The sequence below is a fragment of the Artemia sp. Qi Xiang Cuo genome, unplaced genomic scaffold, assembly GCF_049724085.1.
Source record: "Artemia sp. Qi Xiang Cuo unplaced genomic scaffold, ASM4972408v1 HiC_scaffold_22, whole genome shotgun sequence".
Lineage (NCBI taxonomy): Eukaryota > Metazoa > Arthropoda > Branchiopoda > Anostraca > Artemiidae > Artemia > Artemia sp. Qi Xiang Cuo.
In genome coordinates, this window is record NW_028297431.1 from 4,357,334 (window position 1) to 4,382,160 (window position 24,827).

At 35.5% G+C, this 24,827-nt stretch overlaps 1 protein-coding gene across 1 annotated transcript in view; it reads right to left on the reverse strand.

The window, feature by feature from the left end:
- LOC148939078 (proton channel OtopLc-like) overlaps nucleotides 1–24,827 on the reverse strand; it is a 47,654-nt gene continuing 22,827 nt past the window's right edge. The window contains exons 2-3 of the mRNA XM_089107330.1: nucleotides 24,330–24,531; nucleotides 1–2,888 (exon numbers count right to left, since the gene is read on the reverse strand). Of these exons, the coding sequence (XP_088963456.1) occupies nucleotides 1,831–2,888; nucleotides 24,330–24,531 (1,260 nt within the window). The 3' untranslated portion in view covers nucleotides 1–1,830. The remainder of the gene's footprint in view (nucleotides 2,889–24,329; nucleotides 24,532–24,827) is intronic.

Consider the following 24,827-nt stretch of genomic DNA (forward strand, 5'->3'; position numbering starts at 1 on the left):
TCAACGGAAGTGTTGACCCGCCACAATGCAGGAACGGACGTCAGATGCTTAACGGATGTTGACAGATCAAGGAAAACTTTGCGTTTTACGATAGATTGCATCTGCTTTAACCCGAGGTTATGCTGAGGACAGTTAAAAAAGACAGGATTATTAAGTTGACTTATTTCAAAGTCATAAAACAAAATATAGAAATCTGACAAAGGATAATCTAAAAAAGGCTACAATAGAGAAAATAGTAAGATATTAATTTAAAGGTAAACTATTTGTTCATAAGGAAGAAGCAAACACAAAGTGTTGAAACACAAAAATGTTTGAATTAACTCTGGATGTTTAGGCTAATACAGATGTTCAATGTATTCCCAAAGTACGAGTACTTTAAAGCAATCTACTTTCTAGAAATATAACACGTTTAAATTGTCGTAATGCCTATTTCTAAGTCAAATAAAGTAATATATATCTAACAAATTGTACTACATAATAAAATATAAGATAAAATTATAAACCAAAAACACTGTAAAACAGAAGTAATGGTTATAAAGATTCCTTACAAAACTTGAAATTTGAAGGTTCTAGTTTAGAAATGAGAACGCTTCGAGGCTAAAGAAAAAAGATAGGTTTTTTGCCACTCGCTTTAATAAATTCAAAATGCCGTAATATGTATTTCTATACTTGACAAAGTAAACTACGCAATTTAATGAAAGACAAAATAGTAAGCTGAAAAAACACCGTAAGACAATAGTAATGGTTATAAAGATTCCTTACAAACTTTGAACTTGGAGGCTCTTGTTTAGAGATTAGGACAAAGAGAGGTTAAAGCAGACAAGAGGCTTGTTTTGCACCTCACGTAAAAAGTTGTTGTTTCATGTAAAAGATTTTTTCAGGATTAGGTCTCCAGCCCTAATTAGAGGGTTGAGATGTTTTTTCAAGTTTTTAATTCCAATGAAGCAAAATAGGGAAGCTTGTCTGATTAATGCTAAAGCTCCATTTCCAAATCCCACATAAGCAAGCACGAAATTAAAACGTTAAAATACAGATTAAGGTATTTAAAGATTAATAATAGTGATCTGGGCTCATGAACGACAGATTTCAGTTTTATAAGGTGCGTTTTAGTTTCCGATTTCGATTTCTTCAGTTCGTTATCGGGCTTAACTTTATAGCTTTTCCTAATTGCAGACAAACAATGCACAAGGAAAAGGTTAAAATTTTGCATAAGGTCTTTGAAGATCAGTAAAAACAAATGGGGCATGAACCTTAAATTTCTGTTCTATAGGGTGTTTTACTTTCTGATTTCAATTTCTTCAGTTAGTTACCGGGCTTAACTAAATAGCTTCCTTTCCAAATTTTACATAAACAATACATAATTTAAATGTTAAAATATTGCATGAGGTATTTAAGAATTAACAATAGCAATCCAGGGTCATGAACCCTAAAGTTTAGCTCTGCTGGGTGCGTTTCAGTTTCCGATTTCAATTTTTGCAATTATCAATTGCGCTTAACTTAACAGCTCATTTTTTAAATTTCACATAAACATACATAAAATGAAAACAATAGAACAACACAAAGTGTTGAATGTTAATAATAGTGATCCAGAATCACTAATCATAGAATCCAAGCTGTGTTAGGTGCGTTTTAGCTTCCAGTTTTGATTTCTTCGGCTAATAATCGGGCTTTACTTTACAGCTACCTTTTCAAATTTCACATAAACATACATAAAATGAAAACAATAAACAACATAAAACATTGAAAATTAGTAACAGAAATCCAGGGTCACTAGTAATAAAATCCAAGCTGTATTAGGTGCGTTTTAGCTTCCAATTTTGGTTTCTTCGGCTAATAATCCGGCTTAACTTTATAGCTCCTTTTCCAAATTTCACATAAACAAACAGTAGAATGAAAACGATAAAAAATAGCTAAAGGCATTGAAATGTTAGTAATAACAATCCAGGGCCATGAGCCGTAAAATTCAAGCTGCACTGGATGCGTTTCAGTTTTTGATTTCTCCATAGTGTTTATAGACCACATAGCAAAATTGCATACCAGAAGAAAAGTCACAATTTCACGTCCAGGTTTCTCTTTCTGCTCCTTCCTTGTTGTGGTATACCGTCGAGATGCATCTAATATAAATAAACTTTGGGCTACAGCTTGAATAATTGAGCCCAGGGCAGCACCCATCCCAAGGTAAGTATCGAACCCAGCATCTTTATGGTTATACGCTGCATTGATTATAAAAACATTATAAGAGAATACACCCACTTGTCCCATAACAAGCAGTATATCGTCTAGCTCCATCTCTTTTGTTGTATCGAAGCGAAGTTTTCGTATTGATATCATACCAGCTATGGTTGCAATAATTGTAACAAAATAAATCGCAAGTCTTGAGAAGGTCACTTGAAGAATAGCCATTCTTACATATTCTGGTCGGTTAATCAGTGTAAAGAAGAGGATTAAGCTAATTATTGTTCCAACAAAGACAAAAATACCTAAGAATAAACCCTTATTAGCTTTAGAGCAATCTACTGAATAATGATGTCTTGACCGTCTCTGTAAATTTGATTCATTATCAATAGCAGATAATCCGGTATTTTTCCAAAGCAAATAAGATATAGCAGCACAGATTAGGGAATATTCAATAGTGCAAGGAAATAAGAAAGGACTTGCGTCCTGCACAAGACTTCCCATTACGTCTGTACGTCTGCATTCGTCGTCAAATACATGGAAAAGATGGCTCTCATCCACTGGAGATGATTTGGCTGCGCGTACAATGCGACCGTGGCTTTCAGATGTGTTTAAACCTTGAAGAACGCCTATTAAGGTATTATTCAATATCCCCGGGTAAGATTCTCTCATATTATCTTTGATATTTTTAGTCGTCATTGAGTATTCCATGCCTGTAAAGAATGAACTATATTAGTTTGTACTACCATTTTAATTTTAAACTAGATAAAAAGGCCAAAGGCAGCTTTGCCATTTTTTGTCACTTCCCTCCAATCATTTAGGCCTTCCACCCCTACGGGTGGTGCTTAGGACTTTGCTCGTCGTAGATGGAATTAACAGATGTTGCTCTATGCTATAACCCCAGTATATTTTTATCGACAAACTAATCCAATTATTTTCTGAGAGGATGCCTTCTATTATAATTTTAGCTCAAAAACACCACCTTTTTTCTTGCCAAAGAAGACAAAAACTGCCACCCTCATGCAAATTTGGAAGTACCCGTAGCGTATACTCTTTTAAGAAGGATCGTATATCCCCCAGCCGTGAGACAAAACAGGGTAAATCTACCAGTACTACGGAAAAATCTTTACAGTTTTGAGAGGACAAATGACGCGGATTTTTTTTCGGGGGAGGGGGGGGGCTATAATAAAACGATTTCTTCTATAATCTGAATAAAAAGTGCCGAAAAATTCGAGAAAATTAACGATTTCGAGTGAGCGAGACCTGGAGACCCACCTAGTTTACGTGTCCTCTACAAACAAATACCTAAAACCTCTATTTATCCTGGACGAATACTCTGGAAACCATTCAGCATATCTTCATTGACCTTTCTTACTCTCCACATGAGGGCTATACTTGACCACCCTTTCTCACTATGGCCTCTAGTATTCTATTCTTAGTTCTAAAGTCTATTTCCTGTTCTTCCAAGCTTTGTTCTAGTGTGAAAATACCATGTGCCTAGAGAAATTGAGACCCGAACACCATGCAAATATGAAAATCATTGCATTCATGAATTAAATTTTGAAACGTAAATTGGCTGTGGGATTTGGCTATACACATCTAAATTTTGTCTTTCTGAACCTAATGTAACTGAAAATACTATAATGAAAAGTACTTTAAGTTATTACTATCCCCTTCTCCATCAGCATGAAACTCAACTTTTTTACGTCATTCATTGTTTTTAAAATTTCATTTTCGATTTTGATTTACTAGAGACAACATTCACTTTTTAATTCCTTTTCATTCACCTTAACAGTTTGATAGAAATAAAATAGCGGTTACAAAATTAGCAAAATTAATCTATATTTAAAGAAACAAACTTTGAAACGACCCCCCCCCCAAAAAAAAACAGAAGGTAATAGAACCTTCCTTTTGTCACAAGTGCATCTTTTCTATTTATATTTTAGCTTCAATTGATATTTTTCATAGATTTCGTTTCATTTTCTAAATAAGAAATTGTTTTGTTTATAATAAACTATACAACGAATTTAATTATTTCAAATAAGAAATTTACTTTAAAATTTACTTTAATCAGCTTCTCATTTTAGATTTGCCTTTCTGAACCTACTGTAACTGAAAATATTATAATGAAAAGTACTCTAAGTTATTACTGTCCCCTTCTCTATCAAAATGAAACTCAATTTTTTTTTATGTCATTCATTGTTTTAAAATTTCATTTTGGATATTGACTTACTAAAGACAACATTCACTTTTTAATTTCTTTTCATTCACCTTAACAGTTTGATAGAAATAAAATAGCGGTTACAAAATGAGCAAAACTTAATCTATATTTAAAGAAACGACTCCCCCCCCAAGAAAATAAAATAGAAAGTAATAGAACCTTCCTTGTGTCACAAGTGTATCTTTTCTATTTATATTTTAGTTTCATATGATATTTTTCCAAGATTTCATTTGAATTTCTAAATAAGAAATTGTTTTGTTTATAATAAATTATACAACGAATTTAATTATTTCAAATAAGAAATTTACTTTAAAATTTAATTAAAAAGTAATGAGGCATTCTACTATCCAACTATACCTATAAGGACACAAAAAAGGCATTATCTTGTTTGATGTAATTGAAGATAAACATATTTAAAAAATAAATAAAATGATCTTGCAGAGAAATAAAACTGAGAACAAGAAGAGACTGGACCAAACACTGTATGCCCTTCAATATCAGAACCTGAGCTGGATCTCTATTGGGGATCTATTCAAATTTTACGCTTTGAAGGTTCAAATTGCACCCAACCTCCATCTGTAGGGGGGGGGAGGTCATAATCCTTGTCATTATAACATATGTTGGAAGAAAAACAAAGGGTTATCAGACTTTAGTAAGACTTCGTGGAAGAAAGAGTCACTTAGAGTCAAAGCTGGGGTTTTCAGCTGTCCAGGATTTTATGTCATTAGGGTTTCCACCAGAAAAGAGGGTCAAATCTGAACCAAACTTTGTCAGAATTAAGAGATGGTGTTCTTTTTAAAACTTTTGGGGATTTGAACCCAAAATAGCCTGTTTGGATGACAAGAATCCTCAGATTCTTGTCATCTGAATACCTAGCAGATGGGGATGTAGAATTTCGACCGAAATTGATAGGAATTAAGATTGTCCTGGCTGTGTGTTTTGGGTATTCGTACCCCGATCAGAAGATTTTTGGGAAGAGGGGTCCTACATTCATGTCATCAGGATATACAACAGAATGTGGTTCAGATCTTCAAGAAATTTGGTGGGTAGCAAGAGCTGATGACTTAATCATAGTTTGGGGATCAGAATCCTATCTCAGTACATACAGCAGATATAGTCGTCATCTGTCAATTAAATATTGGACAGAAGTAAGAATAAATATGCCATTGTACCATTTGGTGTGGATTCTAAACACATTCCAGCCAAACTGTTCGTTTTCTATTGAAATTGTTGTCATAGCGAAATTTGGCAGTGTTTTTGGATACCAGCCAAACTGTTCGTTTTCTATTGAAATTGTTGTCATAGCGAAATTTGGCAGTGTTTTTGGATACCAGCCAAACTGTTCGTTTTCTATTGAAATTGTTGTCATAACAAAATTTGGCACTGTTTTTGGATACTAGTCAAACAGTTCGTTTTCTATTGAAATTGTTGTCATAACGAAAGTTGGCAGTGTTTTTGGATACCAGCCAAACTGTTCGTTTTCTATTGAAATTGTTGTCATAACGAAATTTGGCAGTGTTTTTGGATACCAGCCAAACTTAGTGTGAAGTAAGAGCAAGTGTCCTACCTATGCTTTATGGAATTTATACTTAACCTGTCCCATGCTCTCTTTGTCTTTCTTTGTTTTATTGACCCTAAAGTCTGAATTTGGTCCATTTGGGCTTGTGATAGCCGTTTTTCAGTAATAAATCTTATTTTATCTTATGCGAGGTCAATAAATTAGGGGGTCAATAAATTAGAGTATTGTTGGTCTTAAAGAAAATAATTGGGGAGAATGAGCTAATTTAATAGTTTTGCTATTCGGGATCAGAAATCGTTGCTCAGAAATGCTATATTCTTTAACTCTATGATAATATTAATTAAAAAAAAAAAAACTTTTTCCACAAAATAAGTTTTTCAAAAAAAAGTAAAGAACACTATTAAACCAAAAACGAGGAAAAATAGAATAAAACAACCTACCAAGCGTAAAATTACCACAAATCAGCATTGATAAATAAATGAAACCCAAAACGAACAGAAATGACAATAAATAACCGATTCAAACTCAAAACGAGCAGAAATTTACATGAGTAAGGCTCAAAACCCCTATGCCTTCCCAAGGCCAGAACATAATTTGCAATTTACTGAACAAATACAAATAAATGTGCATTGTCAGTATAATGTACATATGATGATATTTATTCCCCAAAATTTTATTCTTTACTTTTATTTGAAAAACTTATTTTGTGGAAAATCTTTTTTTATTCAATTTCTATTTGTTTTATATTGACGTGATCTTTTTCAGGAAAAAAGAAAATGATATTTAAAATTTTATCGTTTTTTGTTAATTTTATAGTTTGGCCTGTTATATGTATACAAGAGAAACTTTTTCGACAATTTTTAACAACATACACCCTTTTAAAAATTTGGACACAAATAGCAGTGTTTAAATTAGCTTTATACCTCCTCTAGTTCACCTGAAAAGAAAAACTTAATACTATTCGCAAAAAATTCTATTCGACAACTTTGACAGCTTGGATACACTTTCACTCTTTTGATTTAGTTAAACTTTAAAAGCAGAAATAATAATAGAAGTAGCCCCAAAAGCTTGAACATAATACCCTCAGTTGTTCTTGGGATATTGCTGAGATGTCTTATTGGCAACCAGCATACACACAAATGCGTTTTGATTTAATCTTAAGGTAATATTTAGTTTTAAACGTAATGAACAAATTGCATAATTGTGGGGGTTGAACTACGCAATAGCCCTAGAGATACAGTTACAAGTGAGTTCAGCTATGCTGAGCAAAATGTCTATTTTAAAATTTTGATTGGAATTGTTTGGAAAATAATTAGCTGAAGAGGAGGACTGACTACCCTCCAATCACGTTTGACTTTTAAAAAGGACACTAGAACTTTGAACTTCCAATCAAATTAGCTCCTTTAAAATATCAATGGCATTACTAAATATGATAAAGCAGCACTGCCTATGATGTAACTTCTATGCCCTTTTAATACTGGCATGCGTATAGTTTTTACGTTGAATTGAGACTCCTCCTAAAAGTTTCAACTTAATGCCCTTTGTGTCTTCTGGCTAGTCCAAAATCTGTCACAAGTTACCCTGAAAGGTCTATCTTAATAATGTAAACCGTTTTTCTGACATTGCTTTGTCACCCTTTTGACAATCTACATTATCATAGTTCGTTTTTATTTAGTTCAATATCCGCCTAAATATTCCTTGAAAGCTTCAACTTCTTTAGCTTTTGTAGTAGCAATAGTTATAATTGCAGTAGTAGCATTAGGAGAAGTAGTAGTATTATGGTGCAAATATTGTCTTTTGGTTAGTTCAGTATCCCCCACAATTAGTAATGTAAGTTTTAATTTCACACACGAAACTATTCCTAAGATATTGCTCATATGCCGTTTTGACGACCTGCATGCGGATGGCAGGTTGTCATCTCGTCGCCTGAAAGCGGTTTTGCCGAATCTGTTTTTCCAAAAACGGGAGAAAAACGAGTTTGAAAATTTTGACATTTGCATCTCAGAATCGGCAATAGCTAGAGCGTTGATTTTTGTTTCAAAATTAAGAAGAAAAATCGCTTATATCGTTGTGCTTATTTTTATTGGCCTAAGGTGAGCCTTTCCTGAGATAAAACGGAATGAATATCAGTTCTGGTAAAACCACCTTAAAATTCCGGAGCATAAGTAAGATATGGAAAAACGGAATTGGCTCAGCATGAATTAGAAATGTGACTTTCGGCAAAACATATTTCATCTGATAGACAAATTTTAATTTCGACAATTAACTGGGAGTCTTACAATTAAATCTAACAAAAGATCAGTGGGAGCTCTCACTAAGCAACACGCTTCTTCGAATTTCTGGTTTTAACCTTCGGAGCATTAAAGGCAGAGGCCGCTTCAGGACACGCTGTGATTTCAGCTGAAGTGCTAGGTCCCTCAACTTCTAATAAGACTTGTCAAATATGCCACATCTACTGCTGGTATGAAAAGGTAAAGCGATTCTACTTTTTTTTTTGCTGTTGGCAACTCAACTGCTGTACTAGAAGGTACAGGAGGATGCAACCTTTCCACAACATTCACTGCTGACACATTGGACCATGGCCTCCTTGGGCTAGCCTCTGGTGCAATCAGCGCTACAGAAGGAGTAGTATCCGCAAACGAAGATTTGTAGAACACGCTTTTGCATAGTCCTTGCATATACTGTAATAATTTCACCTTTGAAAATGGCACTAAGCTACACTTATAGTACTTGGACGTTTTGGTGTAATCAAAAACTTCTGCTGGGTTATTTGAATAATGACAAACGGGTCATGGGGCCGAATAATCAAACGCTTTTTTGTCAAGTCTAGTAGCGAAAAGACTTCCTTGTGCTTCAAAGACCTCTCAATGACGCTGTGAACAGCATCGACCTCCTGAATCGTGGAGTGGCCAGGCTCAGAATACTTCATTGTTATACTCTGGACGTGTGAATGCTTCTTCAGGATGTCTTGCATCATGTAGCTCATTATTTGATTACGATTTTGAGGCACACATGAATCTGACCATGTAACAAACTTTTGATGGCAGGATAGGTTGTAAAAACCTTATCAAGGATAGCACAAAGACCACCGGTAATATCATTTCCACTTCTACCAGCAAGATATTCTGACCTCAAACAACAATAAACTTTCTTGATTAGCTCTCCTGTATGTCTGCGAAAGATAAGAATAGCAGTTAAGTTAAAGCTAGTGATCTTCCTTTTGTAAAAAAAGGATGAAATATCCCCCTTTGGCAAAGAAAAAACGTTTTCCATATCAAAACACAATACGGGGTCATCCGAAGCCCTTTCCTTATCTCTTTCTTCTTTGCTTTCTAGTTTTCCTTTCACATGTTTTGCTTGAGAGGTTTTGACCTCCTCAGATAATTCAGTACCATTTTGTTCAGCCACCTTTTTTTCTTCAAAAACATCGCATCTGTCAGTTTTAGGAACATGAAATTCAAGAATAAATTCACAATTGAAAACTTTTCTGTACATGTGTTCCTTCAGAGGCAACTTACCATCTTCCGCACACCTACTTTCATACAATGAATGCATTTTGCTTATATTGAGTGAAGGGTCGAGGAACTTTCTGTTGGTTTTGGCATGACAGTAATGAGATTCAATGGTTGGGAAGCTTTCAATGTGCTTTCTTATGTATGCGAGATCCTCTTCTTTACTTTTATTCACAGGATTCTGTGGTACACTAACAGGAGGTACTCCACCACTTGATAACTTATGAGCATAATGTATCCGCTTATCATTGATGTCTAGGGTAGCAAAATAAAATCCTTTGCAGACCTCCACAGTTTTCTTATGAACTGACAGGTAATAATGGAATGTATGCTTCCGCCGAGTCTCTCTTTTTTTGTTCTTTTTTTGGGTAAAGGTTTTGTTGTTTTCAAATAGTACATCCTTTTGGAATCTTTTGACAATGCCCAAAAGTTTTTAAACACAATTTGACGATCAGTCTCCGAGAAATGTTCAAAACATCTGAAAGGACACGAATGAGGGCAATTAAAGGGTTTCACTTGCTTCTCCTTTCCATGTACTTTTTTGGTAACAGGGTTCAGATAAACATTTCCAGAGTTTACTGCATTCTTTATCTGATTTTTCACCCACTTTTTCCTTGTTATTTAACCTCTTTCTGACTTTTTTGGATGCATTATTTCTCGTTTCTGTACCATCATTTCCTTCTGTGGTTGGAGACATGCTAGCAGAAGCTGTTTCACTGATTTCTCTGGTAGCCTCTGGTTCACTTTCTGTTCTATTACTTGTCCGAGTAGTAGGAGAGCTGGACTGGCCAGCATCTTCGCAGAGGGCATTACTTTTGACTTCTGAGGAAGATCCCTTACTGGGTGGAGATTCTGGATCACTTTCCACTTGCGGTAAATATGTCGGGTCAGAATCTTCATTTGAAGACAAATCTTCGGGTCTAAAAAAGAAAGCTTTATGTTCACCCATGTAACTGGAACATTTTCTAAGAATGATTTTAGTGACACAAACTAGTTCCGCACCCTTTCATTAGCCTACACACAGACAGGTCAAAGAGCAACCTCCTCATCTGTTTCCTTGACTGATAACTTAGACCCAGCTTTTTCTGCCAGCCTAGAACACTAATGTGTTTCCTACTTGGGGAGCTAGTCCTGATTCAGCTGGCAAACATCTTCCTAAATGGGATGTTCATGTCAATATTGCATTCATGTGTCTTCCTAACTCTGATGAACACCCCAGATAGACACTGTGATCCAAAATGCATTAAACCATGATAGGGGTTTGTGTCTTCTTTTTTATACTGGTTTTCCAAAGGAAACTGTTATTGCAAGTGGGCCGCGAAAGTTTTCTTAAACTGGAAGCATGAAAAAACAATACTTTATATTTTCTATTCAATCTTAATTTTAGGGAGCCACTTGCAATAACAGTTTCCTGTAGTAAACCAGCAGAAAAAAGAAGTCATTAACCCCTGCCAAGGTTTAATACATTTAGGATCACAGTGGCTATCTGGGGTGTTCATCAGAGTTAGGAAGACACATGAATGCAATATTGACATGAACATCCCATTCAGGAAGATGTTTGCCAGCTGAATCAGGACTAGCTCCCCACATAGGAAACAGATTAGTGTTCTAGACTGCTTTCTGCCCATGAACCTTCATTAGCACCTCCTTTAGAACTGTGGAAGCGAACTCCAATTTATGCTGCTATACATACATCTGTCTCAAAATATCTAATTCTTACCTGTCTGTTTCAAAAATATCTGGGGAAATCGACATTTTCAATCTCTTGGGCCTCATAATTATATCTTCTTCTTCTTCTTCTTCTTCTATTTTACAGCAGGCGGGCTTTTCAGTAACACTATTTAGCCCTTTTCCTTTTGCTTCACTCTGTGGGCTACAGAGCTACTGGCTTGATTGCCTCATATTTATTAGATATATTCAGATATCTTTCAGCAGATCTTTCGACTCTAGGAGTTCAAATATAAGATGATAGATGTGGATTTCTATGCTCTGTGTGCAGGTATAGTTGGCTAGGCTCTTGGCTGATAGTGGGATTCTGTGGTGTTTGAAGTATTTTAACAGTTTAGAAAGCAAGGTATGTTGTGCAGACGTCAGCATATTACATTCAAATAGGCAAAGGTCAATTGTTTCATTATTCATATTACAATGCCTGCAAAGAGGGGACAGGGGAATTGAGCCACTTGAATTAGAAAGCTTACATGAGAATGCAAGGAAATTTAGTCCATTTGTTCCAGAACAAATTCTATGATAAATTTTAGAAAGATGCTTATTGGGAAAGGGGGAAAGGATAGGATTAATCTTATTAAAATTAATATCTGATAGCCTCCATTGGTAAATATCTCTAATTGGGATTGGTCTCCCACTTGGCTGGTCAATATTTATAGCATTTTTTGCCATTTCATCAACCTGATGATTACCACTTATGCCAGAGTGGCTAGGAATGTACTGAAAGTAAGTTTTTATGCCACTTGAAGCAAGATTATCAATAATACTGAGACAATGATAAGTGTCCATGTCCAACTTACAATGAGGAGCTGAGGCCAGCAGCTCAAGGATTGATAAAGAGTCGGAATATATGATAATATTATTCAAATTTTCAATCAAATATTGGTTTTGCTTAAGGTGTTCTAATGCAACGATTATGGCATTTAACTCAGCTGACATTATAGATAAATTATTAAATAATCTCTTGCCCATTGCAATTTTCGGGTGAGGAAGGAAAACACCACTTGCAACCTTCTCATTCATTTTTGACCCATCAACAAACATTTGGAAGTGATTTTTATAGGTAATTGTATTAAGTTCTGCAAATTTTTTCTGAACGAAAGCAATGGGGGTTAAATCTTTATTCCATTTTGAAAATTCAGTATTTATTATGGGAGATGACCAATTCCATGGAGTGAAATGGGGAAAACTAAGTGCAATATATTTTGCTGGCACAGGGAACTTCTTTTGAATATTGTCATACTCATCGGCAATACCTCTATACATGGATGGATTTCTTAACCAATTATGTAATGTGCGTGAACTATTTGAATCAATTTTTGTAAGATGTTTTATCAAGAGAAACATATGTCTCTCTCTTATTGTGGTTAATATACTCTCCATAAGCAGAAACTTGGTCCTTGTGGGTTTCCTAAGAGCAAATACGAGACGTATTATATCATTTTGTGTTGTTTCAATTTTTTGCATCTGGGTCTTTGCACATGCACCATAGACAATGAGCTCATAGTCAATTTGGGGTCTTATATGTGATTTATAAAACTGGAGTAAGGTTTTCTCATTACAACCCCAGGGTATGGAAAGAAGTCTTTTTAGTATATTTGCTTTTCTATAAAATTTTTTTATTGTGTTTGAAATGTGGAGGTGGAAATTAAGTTTTTGGTCAAGCATGAGACCTAGGTAATTAATATTATTATCTTCTGGAATAGTTGTTTTATTTAGAGTTAGTTTTGCATTAACATGATTCGCTTCCTGTGAAATTGGATTATTTTTGACTTGGTGGGTGCAATGGGTAAATCTGAATGTTGAGAGAATTTTTCAAACTGGAAATGCGACTTTTGCAGATTTGACTGTGCTATCTGAAAGGTGTTACCAGATGACCATAGCACCAGATCATCAGCATATTGTAGATTAGTGTGGGGTAGGCTCATGTCCCAGAGATATAGAGCAAATAGGAGGCAACTGAGGACTGCTCCCTGAGCTAGGCCTTTGGATATTGTCTTTTGGGGTGAAGAGGCTTAACCAACACAAACAATGAAACTTCGCACTTCTATGAAGGATTTAATAAAAGATACTAGCTTAGGAGGTACTCTAAGGTTTGCAAGTTTGTTTAAATGGATTTGGTGGTTCACATTGTCATTTGCTCCTTCAAAATCAAGGAAAGCTGCCACTAGGATATTATTTTTTGAGAAAGATTCATTTATTGCATTTGTTAGCAAAATGAAAGCATCTGTTGAGGAGTGGTATTTCCTGAATCCAGTTTGAGTGTGTGGGATCATGTTATTTTTCTCAACAAACCAGAGGAGTCTGTGATAAATCGTTTTCTCCATTATTTTCCCCATCACAGGTGTAATCATTATGGGCCTATAAGACTCAGGGTTATCTTTTGGTTTATTTTTCTTTAGGATTGGTAGGAGGGACGAACATTTCTATTTATTGGGGAACCTAGAAGATGCCCAAGCGTGATTATAACAATTTAGCAGTTCTTGTTTGTATGAAGGTGTGAGATTCTTTATCCATGTAGGGTGTATATTGTCATAGCTGCTGCTAGTTTTGGACCTAATATGATGTATTGCATTATTCAATTCCTGGATTGAAAATGGATTAGTTATGTACTTGGATCCTGGGCGTGGTTGGTAACTAGGGTTCATAGGAATTGTGTACAGTTTGCTTTGATTATTTGATGTTAGCTTATTAACAAAAAGAGTTGCAAATAGATTAGCCTTTTCAGTATCATTGTCATAATGGGTATTATTATGTATAAGCTGATACAGGAGTGGGTTGGTAGAAGTCTTTTTCCCACATATGTGGCTTATAACTTTATGTATAATTGGCTCATGTGTTTCTCTGGAGAGATTATTTGCAAAATTATTCCAGTATTTATATTTAAGATCTATTATAGTCCTTTTTAGATTAGATTCTGCTTGTAATTTTTTTAAATATGTAGTAGGTGTTGGTTTTTTTATGAATTCTGTCCTACCTGCCTTTTATATCTTCCACTTATTTAGGCACTCATTTGTCCACCATGCTTTAGGACTTTGTTTAGGGAATGTCTTCTTAGGTGTTGTCCTGGTGATAGTATGATTAGCAGTATTTATTAATAAAGAAATTAAGGCTTCATCATGTGTGTCAACTGTTTTATTAGAAATGCATGAACTTTAGGTGAAACTTATAATTTAATCACTTATCTTTTTTTGGAAAATAGACCAATTTGCTTTAATGATTATATATTTGGAGGTATGAGATGAAGTGTCAGCAGGCTCATTTAGGGAGCAAACTATATCAGAGTGGTCTGTACACAGGTTATCAATTTTACTTATGTAAATTTTGTTCAAAAAGTTTAAAGACACAACTTATAGGTCAATTGAAGAGAATTTGCAACTTATGGGGTTAAAATATGTATTCAGGTTTGGAGGGGTAGCAACAGCTAATTCATTATAATTTGAAGTCATATTCTAAATAAATTTACCAGCTTTATTTGCTGGTTTATTCTCCCACAAAAAGTTGTGGGGATTGAAATCACCACAAATAATGATATTTTTTAAGATGTTAGAATTATTTACATAATTAAGGAAATCCTTGGCATCTGAAGTTTGGCCATTAGGGTTATAGAAGCTTATTATGTAGGTTTTTAAATTATTCAGCCAAACACTTATACCAATTACATCAACATCATTTTCAAAATCTGGAAAATTGATGCCACAGAATTTTATATTATTATTAACTAATAAAGCTACACCACCTCCTTTTCTCTCTGAAGATCTATCCTTTCTCAGGATAGTATATCCCAGAGACTTAATTTGTTGATTTTGGGTTAAATGAGTTTCCTGGAGGCAAGCAATATTAATGGAATTATTATTCATAAAAGATATTAGTTCATTTAGCTTATTTTCGGTGAGTGATCTTACATTCCATTGGAGTATTGATAAATGTTGTGTTGTTGATTTATTCTTCATATGACTGTGTATCAATGTTCAGCTTTGTTAAAAGTAAAGCAAGATCTTTTTTTGCTTGAATGAGCATATCATCTGGGATGTAGATTTTTGCCAATTCTGCAATAATTTTTGTTTTGTGTAGTTAATGTATGTTCATGGCCTGAACTGCATTACAGTTTAAAATGAATAAGCATATAGTTGGGGATTGTATTTTTGGTAGTGCATCCTGTTTGTTTGTTAAGGGATTGATTCCTGGTAGTGTTTCTGGTTTGTTTCTTCCTGAAAGGGAGGGACATGCTGGCCTCCTCTCACCGGAAAACAAGGCTTTGTGGCTTGGTGATTCCTTCTGATAGGGATTTGAGCTAGGGGGCTTAGAAGATATTGTTTTGTATGGGGTGCTTGATGCATTTTGGGCATTTAACTTGGGGGTTTTGGTTGGTTTCATTACAGGCTTTATTTGGTATTGTTGGGCAGCATTTGCTTCCATCGCTGCGAAGGGGATGGGATGGCCTTCTCTGTTGATATTTGGAGTGTTCGAGCTCTTTTCTTGTATGCAGGGCATAATGATTTATTTGTAGATTCATGAGGACCTTTGCAATTGATGCATGTAGGCTGGGTGTTTTTGCAAGTTGTCAACTCTTTAGGATGGAAAGATTTACAATTACTACACTCTTGGAGAATTTCATTGCATTTGTTAGTCGTGTGTCCCAGTTTGAAACACTTCTGACACTGAATAGGCTTAGGTTTGTATTCCTTGTGTGGTTTGATTTGCCCAAATAGGAATAATTTTTCTGGGATATCGATTTTATCCTTTAGTGTGAATAAGAAGGATCTACTAGTTTCTAGACCAGTAGAATTAGGTTTTCCAAGTTGGGTAACATCATCAACTGGGATTGTGTTTCCAGCCCTATCTGAGAGGCCTTCTTTTAACTCCTGAGTAGATATCTCTGGGGGAACATTGTAAACTACAATTTTTGTTGGTGATTTTTTTGGGTTCCAATTACATGCAATAATTGGGGCATTCAGAAGGGATTTAAGGTTAATTATTGTATCTGCTGATTTCAGATCTTCTACAGCTATTAGCAGAGATCCATCATGGTTAATGTTAAGAGAGAATATTGATTTTAGCAATTTAAAAATTGCAACTCTTATTGCAGTGATCATTTTTATTTCAAAGGGGGTAGTGGGAGTATTTTAAGGTAAATTCGTAAGTTTTTGGAGGGAGGATCTTGGGCAGGGAGAGGGGAAATGCTTTTAATTGGGGAGATTTTTTTCCTTTTTTAGAGCTTCTAGAGAGGACCTCTTGAAACCCATTATCATCATTTATGGTTGCATTAGGACCTACAGTTATCATTGTCCTATTCTCCGAATTGGAGCCATCATTAGAACTTTCAGATAATGTGCTTGACCAGCCATGATGGGTATCTTTCATTATGGAATTTGATTTGGGATCTGGGGGGACGTTTTTTTTTGGAGGACCTCTGAACATTGCCTATTGGAAAAGGCTTTAAACACAAATATAAAAATAGAACAAGAAGGGGAAATAGATGATATCAAAACGTCTGCACTATACTATGGGAAGGATAAACACCACAGTATAGCCCTGAGGATGACTTGAGCAGGATAGGTTTGGTACAACTGCTGATAAGAAGCGATAATAATCACAAGAAAATATATTTCGATTTTCTAGTATGGTTGCTGTTGTTGTTCATCTTGTTCATCAAGGTAAGAAAGATCGTCTTCTTCTTCTCCAAGGTCGCCTTCAGCAAATCAGCAACTTTCGACAAAACGGACCATGCTATAATCCCGTATGCGATTCGGCAAAACCGCTTTAAAGAAATCGAAAAATATGCGATTCGGCAAAGGAGAACTGCAAAATACAGGCAGTTAGAGACGTCTTACAGCAATGTCAATTAGACCATTCGAAAGGAGATTTTTTTTACACAAGATGGCGTTTGTAACTCAGTTTCGCAAAAAATTGTTATTTTCGGCAAAACCGCTTTCAGGCGACGATCTGTACAACAGAAATTTTCAGAAATATTCTCTGAAAGTTTCACCTTCATACCATGTTAAATGATCAATATGGCCTTTCCTAACACAAAAGTTACAGAGGCTTTCTAATGTAGCCCATATCACAGGCAACACAATAGCGATGCCTAAGTAAAGAGCAATGTGGGCAAAATGTACCATTTATTTTATTTCATTTTTTTTTTTTTTTTTAGACCAGAGCACTTCGTATAGAAATAGTTGTCTCAGAAACTTCAAAAGGGGCTCGTTCGATTGGAAATTGAAAGGGCAAGTGCCCTTGTCAATAGTCGAAAGTGATTGGAGGGCACCCAGCCCCTCCCATTTCAAGAAATTTTGAGATAACGATTTTGCTCAGCATTGTTGAAAGGTCTGGAAATTATGCTTTTGAGAATGACACCCTCCCATAACCCTTAGGTCATGCCCTGGGGGCATATGAGGTTTTTATAAGGATTTGTTGCAGAAAGGATTTGTTGTAGGAAGTTTGAAAGGAGCTCATTCGATTGGAAATTGCAACTCCTAGTGTCTTTTTTAATAGTCAAAAGTGATTGAACTTTTAACTATTAGGGCAATCAGCCCAACCCCACGCCCATCATTTCCCATACATATTCAATCAATATTTTGAGATAACCATTTGGTTCAGTGTAGTTGAAAGTTCCAGTAATTATGTCTTTGAAGATAAGCCTTCCACAGCCCTCAGGGCAAGCGTTGTAAGTTATGCCCCGGGGCATATTATGTTCTTATGCAAAGGGTTGTCGTATAAATTTTGAAGGAGGGTCATTGGATTAGAAATGGGAAGCTCTAGTGTCCTTTTTAAGAGTCAAAGTGTTGGAGGGCATTACCCCCCTGCTTGAATTCTATTTTCCCCAAAATGAATCCCATAGAAATTTTGAGATAGCCATTTGTTCAAAAACATCCCAGAGATCACATAACAAGGCCCTTGGGGTTGACACAACCCCCCAGAGTCTGGGGGCATGAATTGGTAAGTCTTGCCCCGAGGGTATGCAAGCTTTTTATGGAAGGGTTGATTGTGTGAACTTTAGAGGAGGCTTATTTAATTGGAATTTTAAGGTTCTAGTTCTCTTTTAAGAGTCTACTACTGCTGCTGCTACTGCCACTAGAGCTAAGACTACTAATGTTAATTCTGTTGCTACTACTCCTACTGCTGCTACTAATACTAAGGGTATTAAAGCAAAACATTTGGGAAAAATTAAACTGTATGGAATTAAAGTGAAACACACCATACCCACACAGTTTGTTAAGAGGACGTATCAGAAATACTTCAGGAACGGCTCATTGTATTAAGGTTAAACTTTCAGCGTGTGTTGAAGGAGATCTTGAAGGAACCGAAGGTTCTGCTTCGAAGGTACTGCTACTAATGCTACTACAACTATTGCTATTACGCAAGCTAAGAGTATTAAGGTGAAGCTTTCAAGGAATCTTTAGGCGGTGTTGAACTAAATAAAAAAATTATAGTGCCATTTTTAAGAGTCAAAACAGATTGAAGGGGAAGCAGCCCTCCACCAAGGCCCATTCATTTTACAAGCACATCCAGTTTCAAAATTTTTAGACAGCCATTTTGTTTAGCATAGTAGAACAGGCTAGCAACTATGCCTCTAGGGATATTGGGTATTTCAGCCCCCTTACAATTATGCAATCGGTCCATTTTGCTTTAAAACTAAATGTTGCTTTAAACTGAATCAAAATGCACTGTGTTTTTGGTTGCCAATAAAACACCTCTGCAATATATTGAGAACGACTGGGGGTATCAAGTTGAAACTTTCGGGGCTACTAATATTACTACTTCGGCTCTTACGATTTAAATAAATAAAAAGAGTGTAAATGTATCCAAGTTGTAAAAGAGCATAAAAAGAATTTTTTGGGTAATATTATGTTTTATTTTTCCTGTCAATTAGGGGAGATATTAAATAAAATTAAAGAATACTATTTGTGTCATGATTAACACTGGCAAAAAAGTTTCTCCACTATGCAATCAGCTAGCAATCAGCTATAGATTCCTATAGAAAAAACCGTAAAGAAATAAAATATATTTTTTCCACGAAAAAGCCAATTTAAATTAAAAAAGAACAGAAAATTAATTTAAAAAACTTTTTTCTACAAAACGAGTTTTTCAAAGAAAAGTAAAGAGCTTTATTAAACTAAAAATAAGCTGAAATAAAGTCAAATAATCTTCCAAGCGTAAAACTACCCAAAATCCCAAATAATTAATGAATTAAACCCAAAACGAACAGAAATTACAATAAATATCCGAGTCAAGTACAAAGCAAGCAAGAATTAGCATGAGTAGTGTTGCCAACCCCCCCCCCCTGCCTTCTCATGACCGAAACATAATTTGCACTTTACTGAAAAAAATCAAATGACCGTGGATTTTCAGTTTAATATAAATATACTGATATTTATTCCTTAAAGTTTCAAGAATTTTTTTTTATTCATTAAAGTCCAAAAAGTGAAAACATTTATTATGTATTTTGTTTTCAGTAAAGCGCAAATTATGTTCTGGTCTTGAGAAGGCATGGGGGCTGTCTGCACTACTGATGTTAATTTAAAAACGAGCAGAAATTAATATGATTAGGGCTCACAACCCCTATGCCTTCTCAAGACCAGAACATAATTTGCACTTTACTGAAAAAAATACAAATAAATGTGCATTGTCAGTTTAATATACATATGCTCATATTTATTCGTTGAAACCCTAATAATTTTTTATTTATTAAAGTTATAAAAGTGAAAACGTTTACAATTTTTTTTCAGTAAAGTGCAAATTATGTTATGACCTTAAGAAGCCATAGGGGTTGTGAGCCCAAATCACGTCAATTTCTGCTCGTTTTGAGTTTGACTCTGTTATTTATTGCAATTTCTGTTCGTTTTGGGTTTCATTTATTTATTGATACTGATTCGTGGTAATTTTACGCTTAGTAGATTATTTGATTATAATTTTGCCCATTTTTGGTTTAATTGAGTTCTTTACTTTTCCTTGAAAAACCGATTTTGTGGAAAAAGTTTTTTAAGTTAATTTCTGTTTCTTTTATATTGGCATAGTCTTTTTCAGGGAAAAATCGAAAATTCTTTTTCAGGAAAAATAATTTGAGGGCTGATTGCCCTCCAATCCCTTTTGAATCTTAAAAGGGCACTAGAACGTTTAATTTTCAATCAAATTAGCTCCTTTAAAATATCAATGATATTACTCGTTATGTAGGAGCAGCACTGCCTATGATATTGTTTTTAAATGCCCTTTTGATAGCGGCATACATATAGTTTTTTCGTTAAATTGAAACTCCCCCTAAACATTCCTTAAAGATTTCGAATTAATGCCCTTAGCGTCATTAGTTACAGTAACCAGAGAAGTATTATTAAAAGTATACACATAGTGTCTTCTGGCTTGTTCAAAATCCACCACAGCTTACTCTGAAAGGTCTAACTTAATAATGTAAGCCGTTAAAGTGATATTGCTTTGTCACCCTTTTGACAATCTCCATGATCATCGTCAATTTTTATTTAGTTCAAATTGTGCCTAATAATTCCTTGAAAGCCGCACCTTAATACCCTTAGCTTGTGTAGTAGTAATAGTCGTAGTAGCAGTAGTAGCATTAATAGCAGTAAGCACATATCACCTTTGGTTTTTTTTCAACATCCCCTTCAACACACGATGTTCCAACGTAACATACAAATTAATTCTTAAGATACGCCCTTTTGACAATCTAAATGCACATAGTGTTTGTTAGTTCGACTGTACCATCAATATTCTCTCAAATTTTATCTTCATAGACTTAGCCTTAATATTACTAGTATCACAGTAGTTGCAGTGTTAGTAGGAAAAACAGTTAAAGTGTTAGTGTTGCATTAGTAGTTGTAGTAACAGTAGTAGTAGCAGTATTAACAGCGGTAGTAGTATCTACATCTTCCCTCTTGGTCAGTTGAACATCCCTTTCATGATGCCCCGGAAGTTTCACCTCGGCACGGTAAGCCGTTCCAAAAATATTGCTGATTTGCGCTTTTGACCCCTTTTTGATACCTTTTTCATCTTAATACTCTAAGCCTTAAAAGTTGTTGCAATTGAAGTAGTAGTTGGAGTAATTTGGTAGCAGTAATAGTATCAGTATAAGTTAAAGTAGCAGTGGTAGTATTGTTAGCAGTGATATATATGTATTAACTTTTTGTCAATTGATCTTCCCCTTTAAGTATTCTCTGAAAGTTCCAACTTAATACCGAAATCCATTCTTGAGATACGCCATTTTGACAATCTGCATGCACATAGTTCGTTTTGATTTAGTTTAAATTCCCCCTCAATAGTCTGTCAAATTTTCACCTTCATACGCTAAGCCTTAATTGTACTAGCATCATAGTAGTAGTGGTAGTAGTAGGGACGGTAGTAGCAATAAGAATGTGTTAGCAATAGTAGTAGTAACAGTAGTAGCAGAAGTATTAATAGCGGTAGTAGCAGGTACATTTTGCCTTTCGGTCAGTTGAACATCCCACTCATGATAATCCAAAAGTTTCTTCTTGATACGGTAAGTCGTTCCAAAAATATTGCTGATACGCCCGTATCAGCGATCTGTATGCATATAGTATACTTTGATTTAGTTCAGCCTTTCCCTTAACGTTTCCTCAGATGTTTATTTTAATATCCTCAGCCTTAATAGTACTCACAACAGAAGTAGTATTTTTAGTGATAGTAGGGGTAGTAGTACTAGTAGTAGTGTGCAAATAATGCCCTTTTTGTCAACTGATCATCTCTCTTATCATTTCCTGAAAGTTCAAAATTAATAGACTCGGTCATTCCTGATTTACGTCCTTTTGACAACCCATACACACATAACATGCTTTGATTTAGTTCAACACTTCCCTCAACATTCCTTGAAAGACTTACCTTAATGCCCTCCGTATTTTGGGAAAGTAGTAGTCAAACATGCATACCTTTCTCAATAACATATACTATATGTAAACAATGATCAAATTGCCTAACTTAAATTTCTTGCCGTGAGACCTCAGGGGGGGGGGTTGAAAACCCCAAACACATAATTACCGAACCTTTCAACAACGCTGAAAAAATAAATGTCTCAAAAATTTGTTTACATGTTTGCCTCTGGGAACTGATGGGCGTTGGAGAGAAAGGGGGGGGGGCTGGTTGCCTTCAAATCACTTTTGACTCTCAAAAAGGGCATTCTAACTCCCAATTTCAAATCAAATGAGCCCCATCTAAAGTTAATACGACAACTCATTCCATAAAAACAGTCTATGCCCCCAGGGCATAACTTGCAACCCTTTCCCCAGGGCTCTGGAGAGTTGTGTCAATCCTTGAGGCATTGTTATATGTTCTTTGGACTATATTGTTTTAAAATAGGCATCTCAAAATTTCAATCAGATGCGTTTCATGAAAAGAGGGGTTAGGGGATGGGGGCTCGTTGACCTCCATAACTTTTGACTCTTAAAATTGAACCAGAAATTCCAATTTTCAACCAATTGAGCCACCCCTAAAGTTTATACAGCCATCCGTTCCAAAAAAAAATTAAATGCCCCCGGGGGATAACTTACAACCCTTGCTCCCATGCTCTGGTGGCTTGTAACAACCTCAAAAGCCTTGTTATATTATATTTAAACTATTTTGAATAAAATGACTATCCCAAAATTTCAATTGGATGCAAATCAAGAAAACACAACGTGTGAGGGGGGGGGGGGGAGAGCTGCTCTCTGATCATTTTGACTCTTAAACAGGGCACTAAAACTTTTGATTACCAATCCAATGAGACCCTGCCGAAGTATATACAACCACACTTTCTATAAAAATCTTATATATCTCAAGGGCATAACTTACAACCCATGCCTTGACGGTTGTGGGATGGTTGTCATCCTCAAAGACATAATTTATGGACCCTTCAACTGCGCAGAACAAAATTGCTATCTCAAAATCTCGATTTGATAAGATTCACTTTTGAATCTTAAAAAGGACACTATAACTTCCAATTTTAAATCAAATGAGCCCCATCTGGTTTTGATACAACCAGCTATTCTATATAATCTTTATATGACCCCAGGGCATAACTGACATATCCCCTTTTCCCAGGGCTCTGGGGATTCTGCCAATCCTAGAGGCATTGTTATATGTTCTTTGGGCTACTTTAAACAAAATGACTATGTCATAATTTCAATCAGATGTGTTTTGGTGAAAAGAGGGATAGTTAGGGGTGGGGCGCTAGTTGCTCTCTATCACTTTTGTTTCTCAAAAGAGAACTAGAACTTCCAATTTTCAACCAAGTGCAACTCGTCTAAAGTTTATGCAGCTATCCCTTCCATAAAAACCTTAAATACCCCCGGGGCATAACTTATAACCCTTACCCCCAGGCTCTGGGGTTTGTTTCAACCCCAAAAGCTTTGTTATATGATCTTAGGACTATTTTGAATAAAATCACTATGTTAAAATTTCAAATGGATGCATTTCATTAAGACGACGTGAGTTTGTGTGTTTGGGGGGGGAGAGGGAGGGTAGCTTCCCTCCAATCACTGTTACTCTCAAAAAGGGCGCTACAACTTCGGATTAACAAGCCAATGATCCTGCTTCGAAGCTCTTTCTATAAAAACCTGATATACCCCCAGGGCATAACTTAAAGCCCTTGCCCTGAGCCTGTAGGGGTGGGGGCTGGTCGTCCTCATTGACGCAATTTCTAGTTCTTTCAACTACGCTTAAGAACATGGTTATCTCAAAATTTTGACTGAATGTGTATGGGGAAATGATGGGTGGGGAAGGGGGTTTGGTTGCCCTTCAATAATTTTGACTGTTGAAAAGGGCACTAGTCTTTCCAATTTTTGATCGAATGCAATTCTTGACTGTTAAAAAGGGCACTAGTCTTTGCAATTTTTGATCGAATGAGCCCTTTTTGAAGTTTCTACGACAAATTTATCTATACGAAGTGCCCTGGTCAAAAAAAAAAAAATACATTGTGCCAACATCGCTCTATACTTAGGCAGCGCTATTGCACTGCCCATGATTAATATTAATATTCTATGATATTGTTTATTTGTGTTAGTTTTACGCTTAAAAGGTTATTTGACTTTATTACTGCTCATTTTGCGTTCAATGGAGCTCTTTACGTTTCTTTGAAAAACTTGTTTGTGGAAAAAGTTTTTGAAATTAATATTGTCAAAAAGATAACTCATAGTTTGCTATGAAATTTGTAGCAGAAAGAAGACATGGATCAACGTACCCGATTTCATATTGTTGGTAATCATATCATCTGATAGAAAACTAAGGTGGTTCATCCCCTCACTTCCATGTGCATCGGAGTAAACATGAATGATCTCGTGTTTTGTTTCTTCAACAATAACGCACAGCCAAACACAGAGATTGGTTGCAATTATGTGCATTAAACCAAAATAGGAAATCGTCCTGTTCTTCTTTACAGGCATCTAAAATTCAAGGAAATTATGCAAAATTGCGACTAAAATATAAACTGCTAAAAATTTTGACACAACAGGCAATTGCTCCATTCTTCTTTTCTGAAGTTAAACAAATTATTTAAATTTTAACTGTTCTCACTAAAATCGGACCTTCGATGCCCGAATCGGTGCTTACTAGAATAAGCTCACTAGAACTAGCTTATTATTGAGCCAATGGACAAATTGCTTTTGCCTACAACTTTGTAATAAAAATCAAAAGGAAGAAGATGAAATATAAGCTCAAACATTGTGGGATACGAATTCGA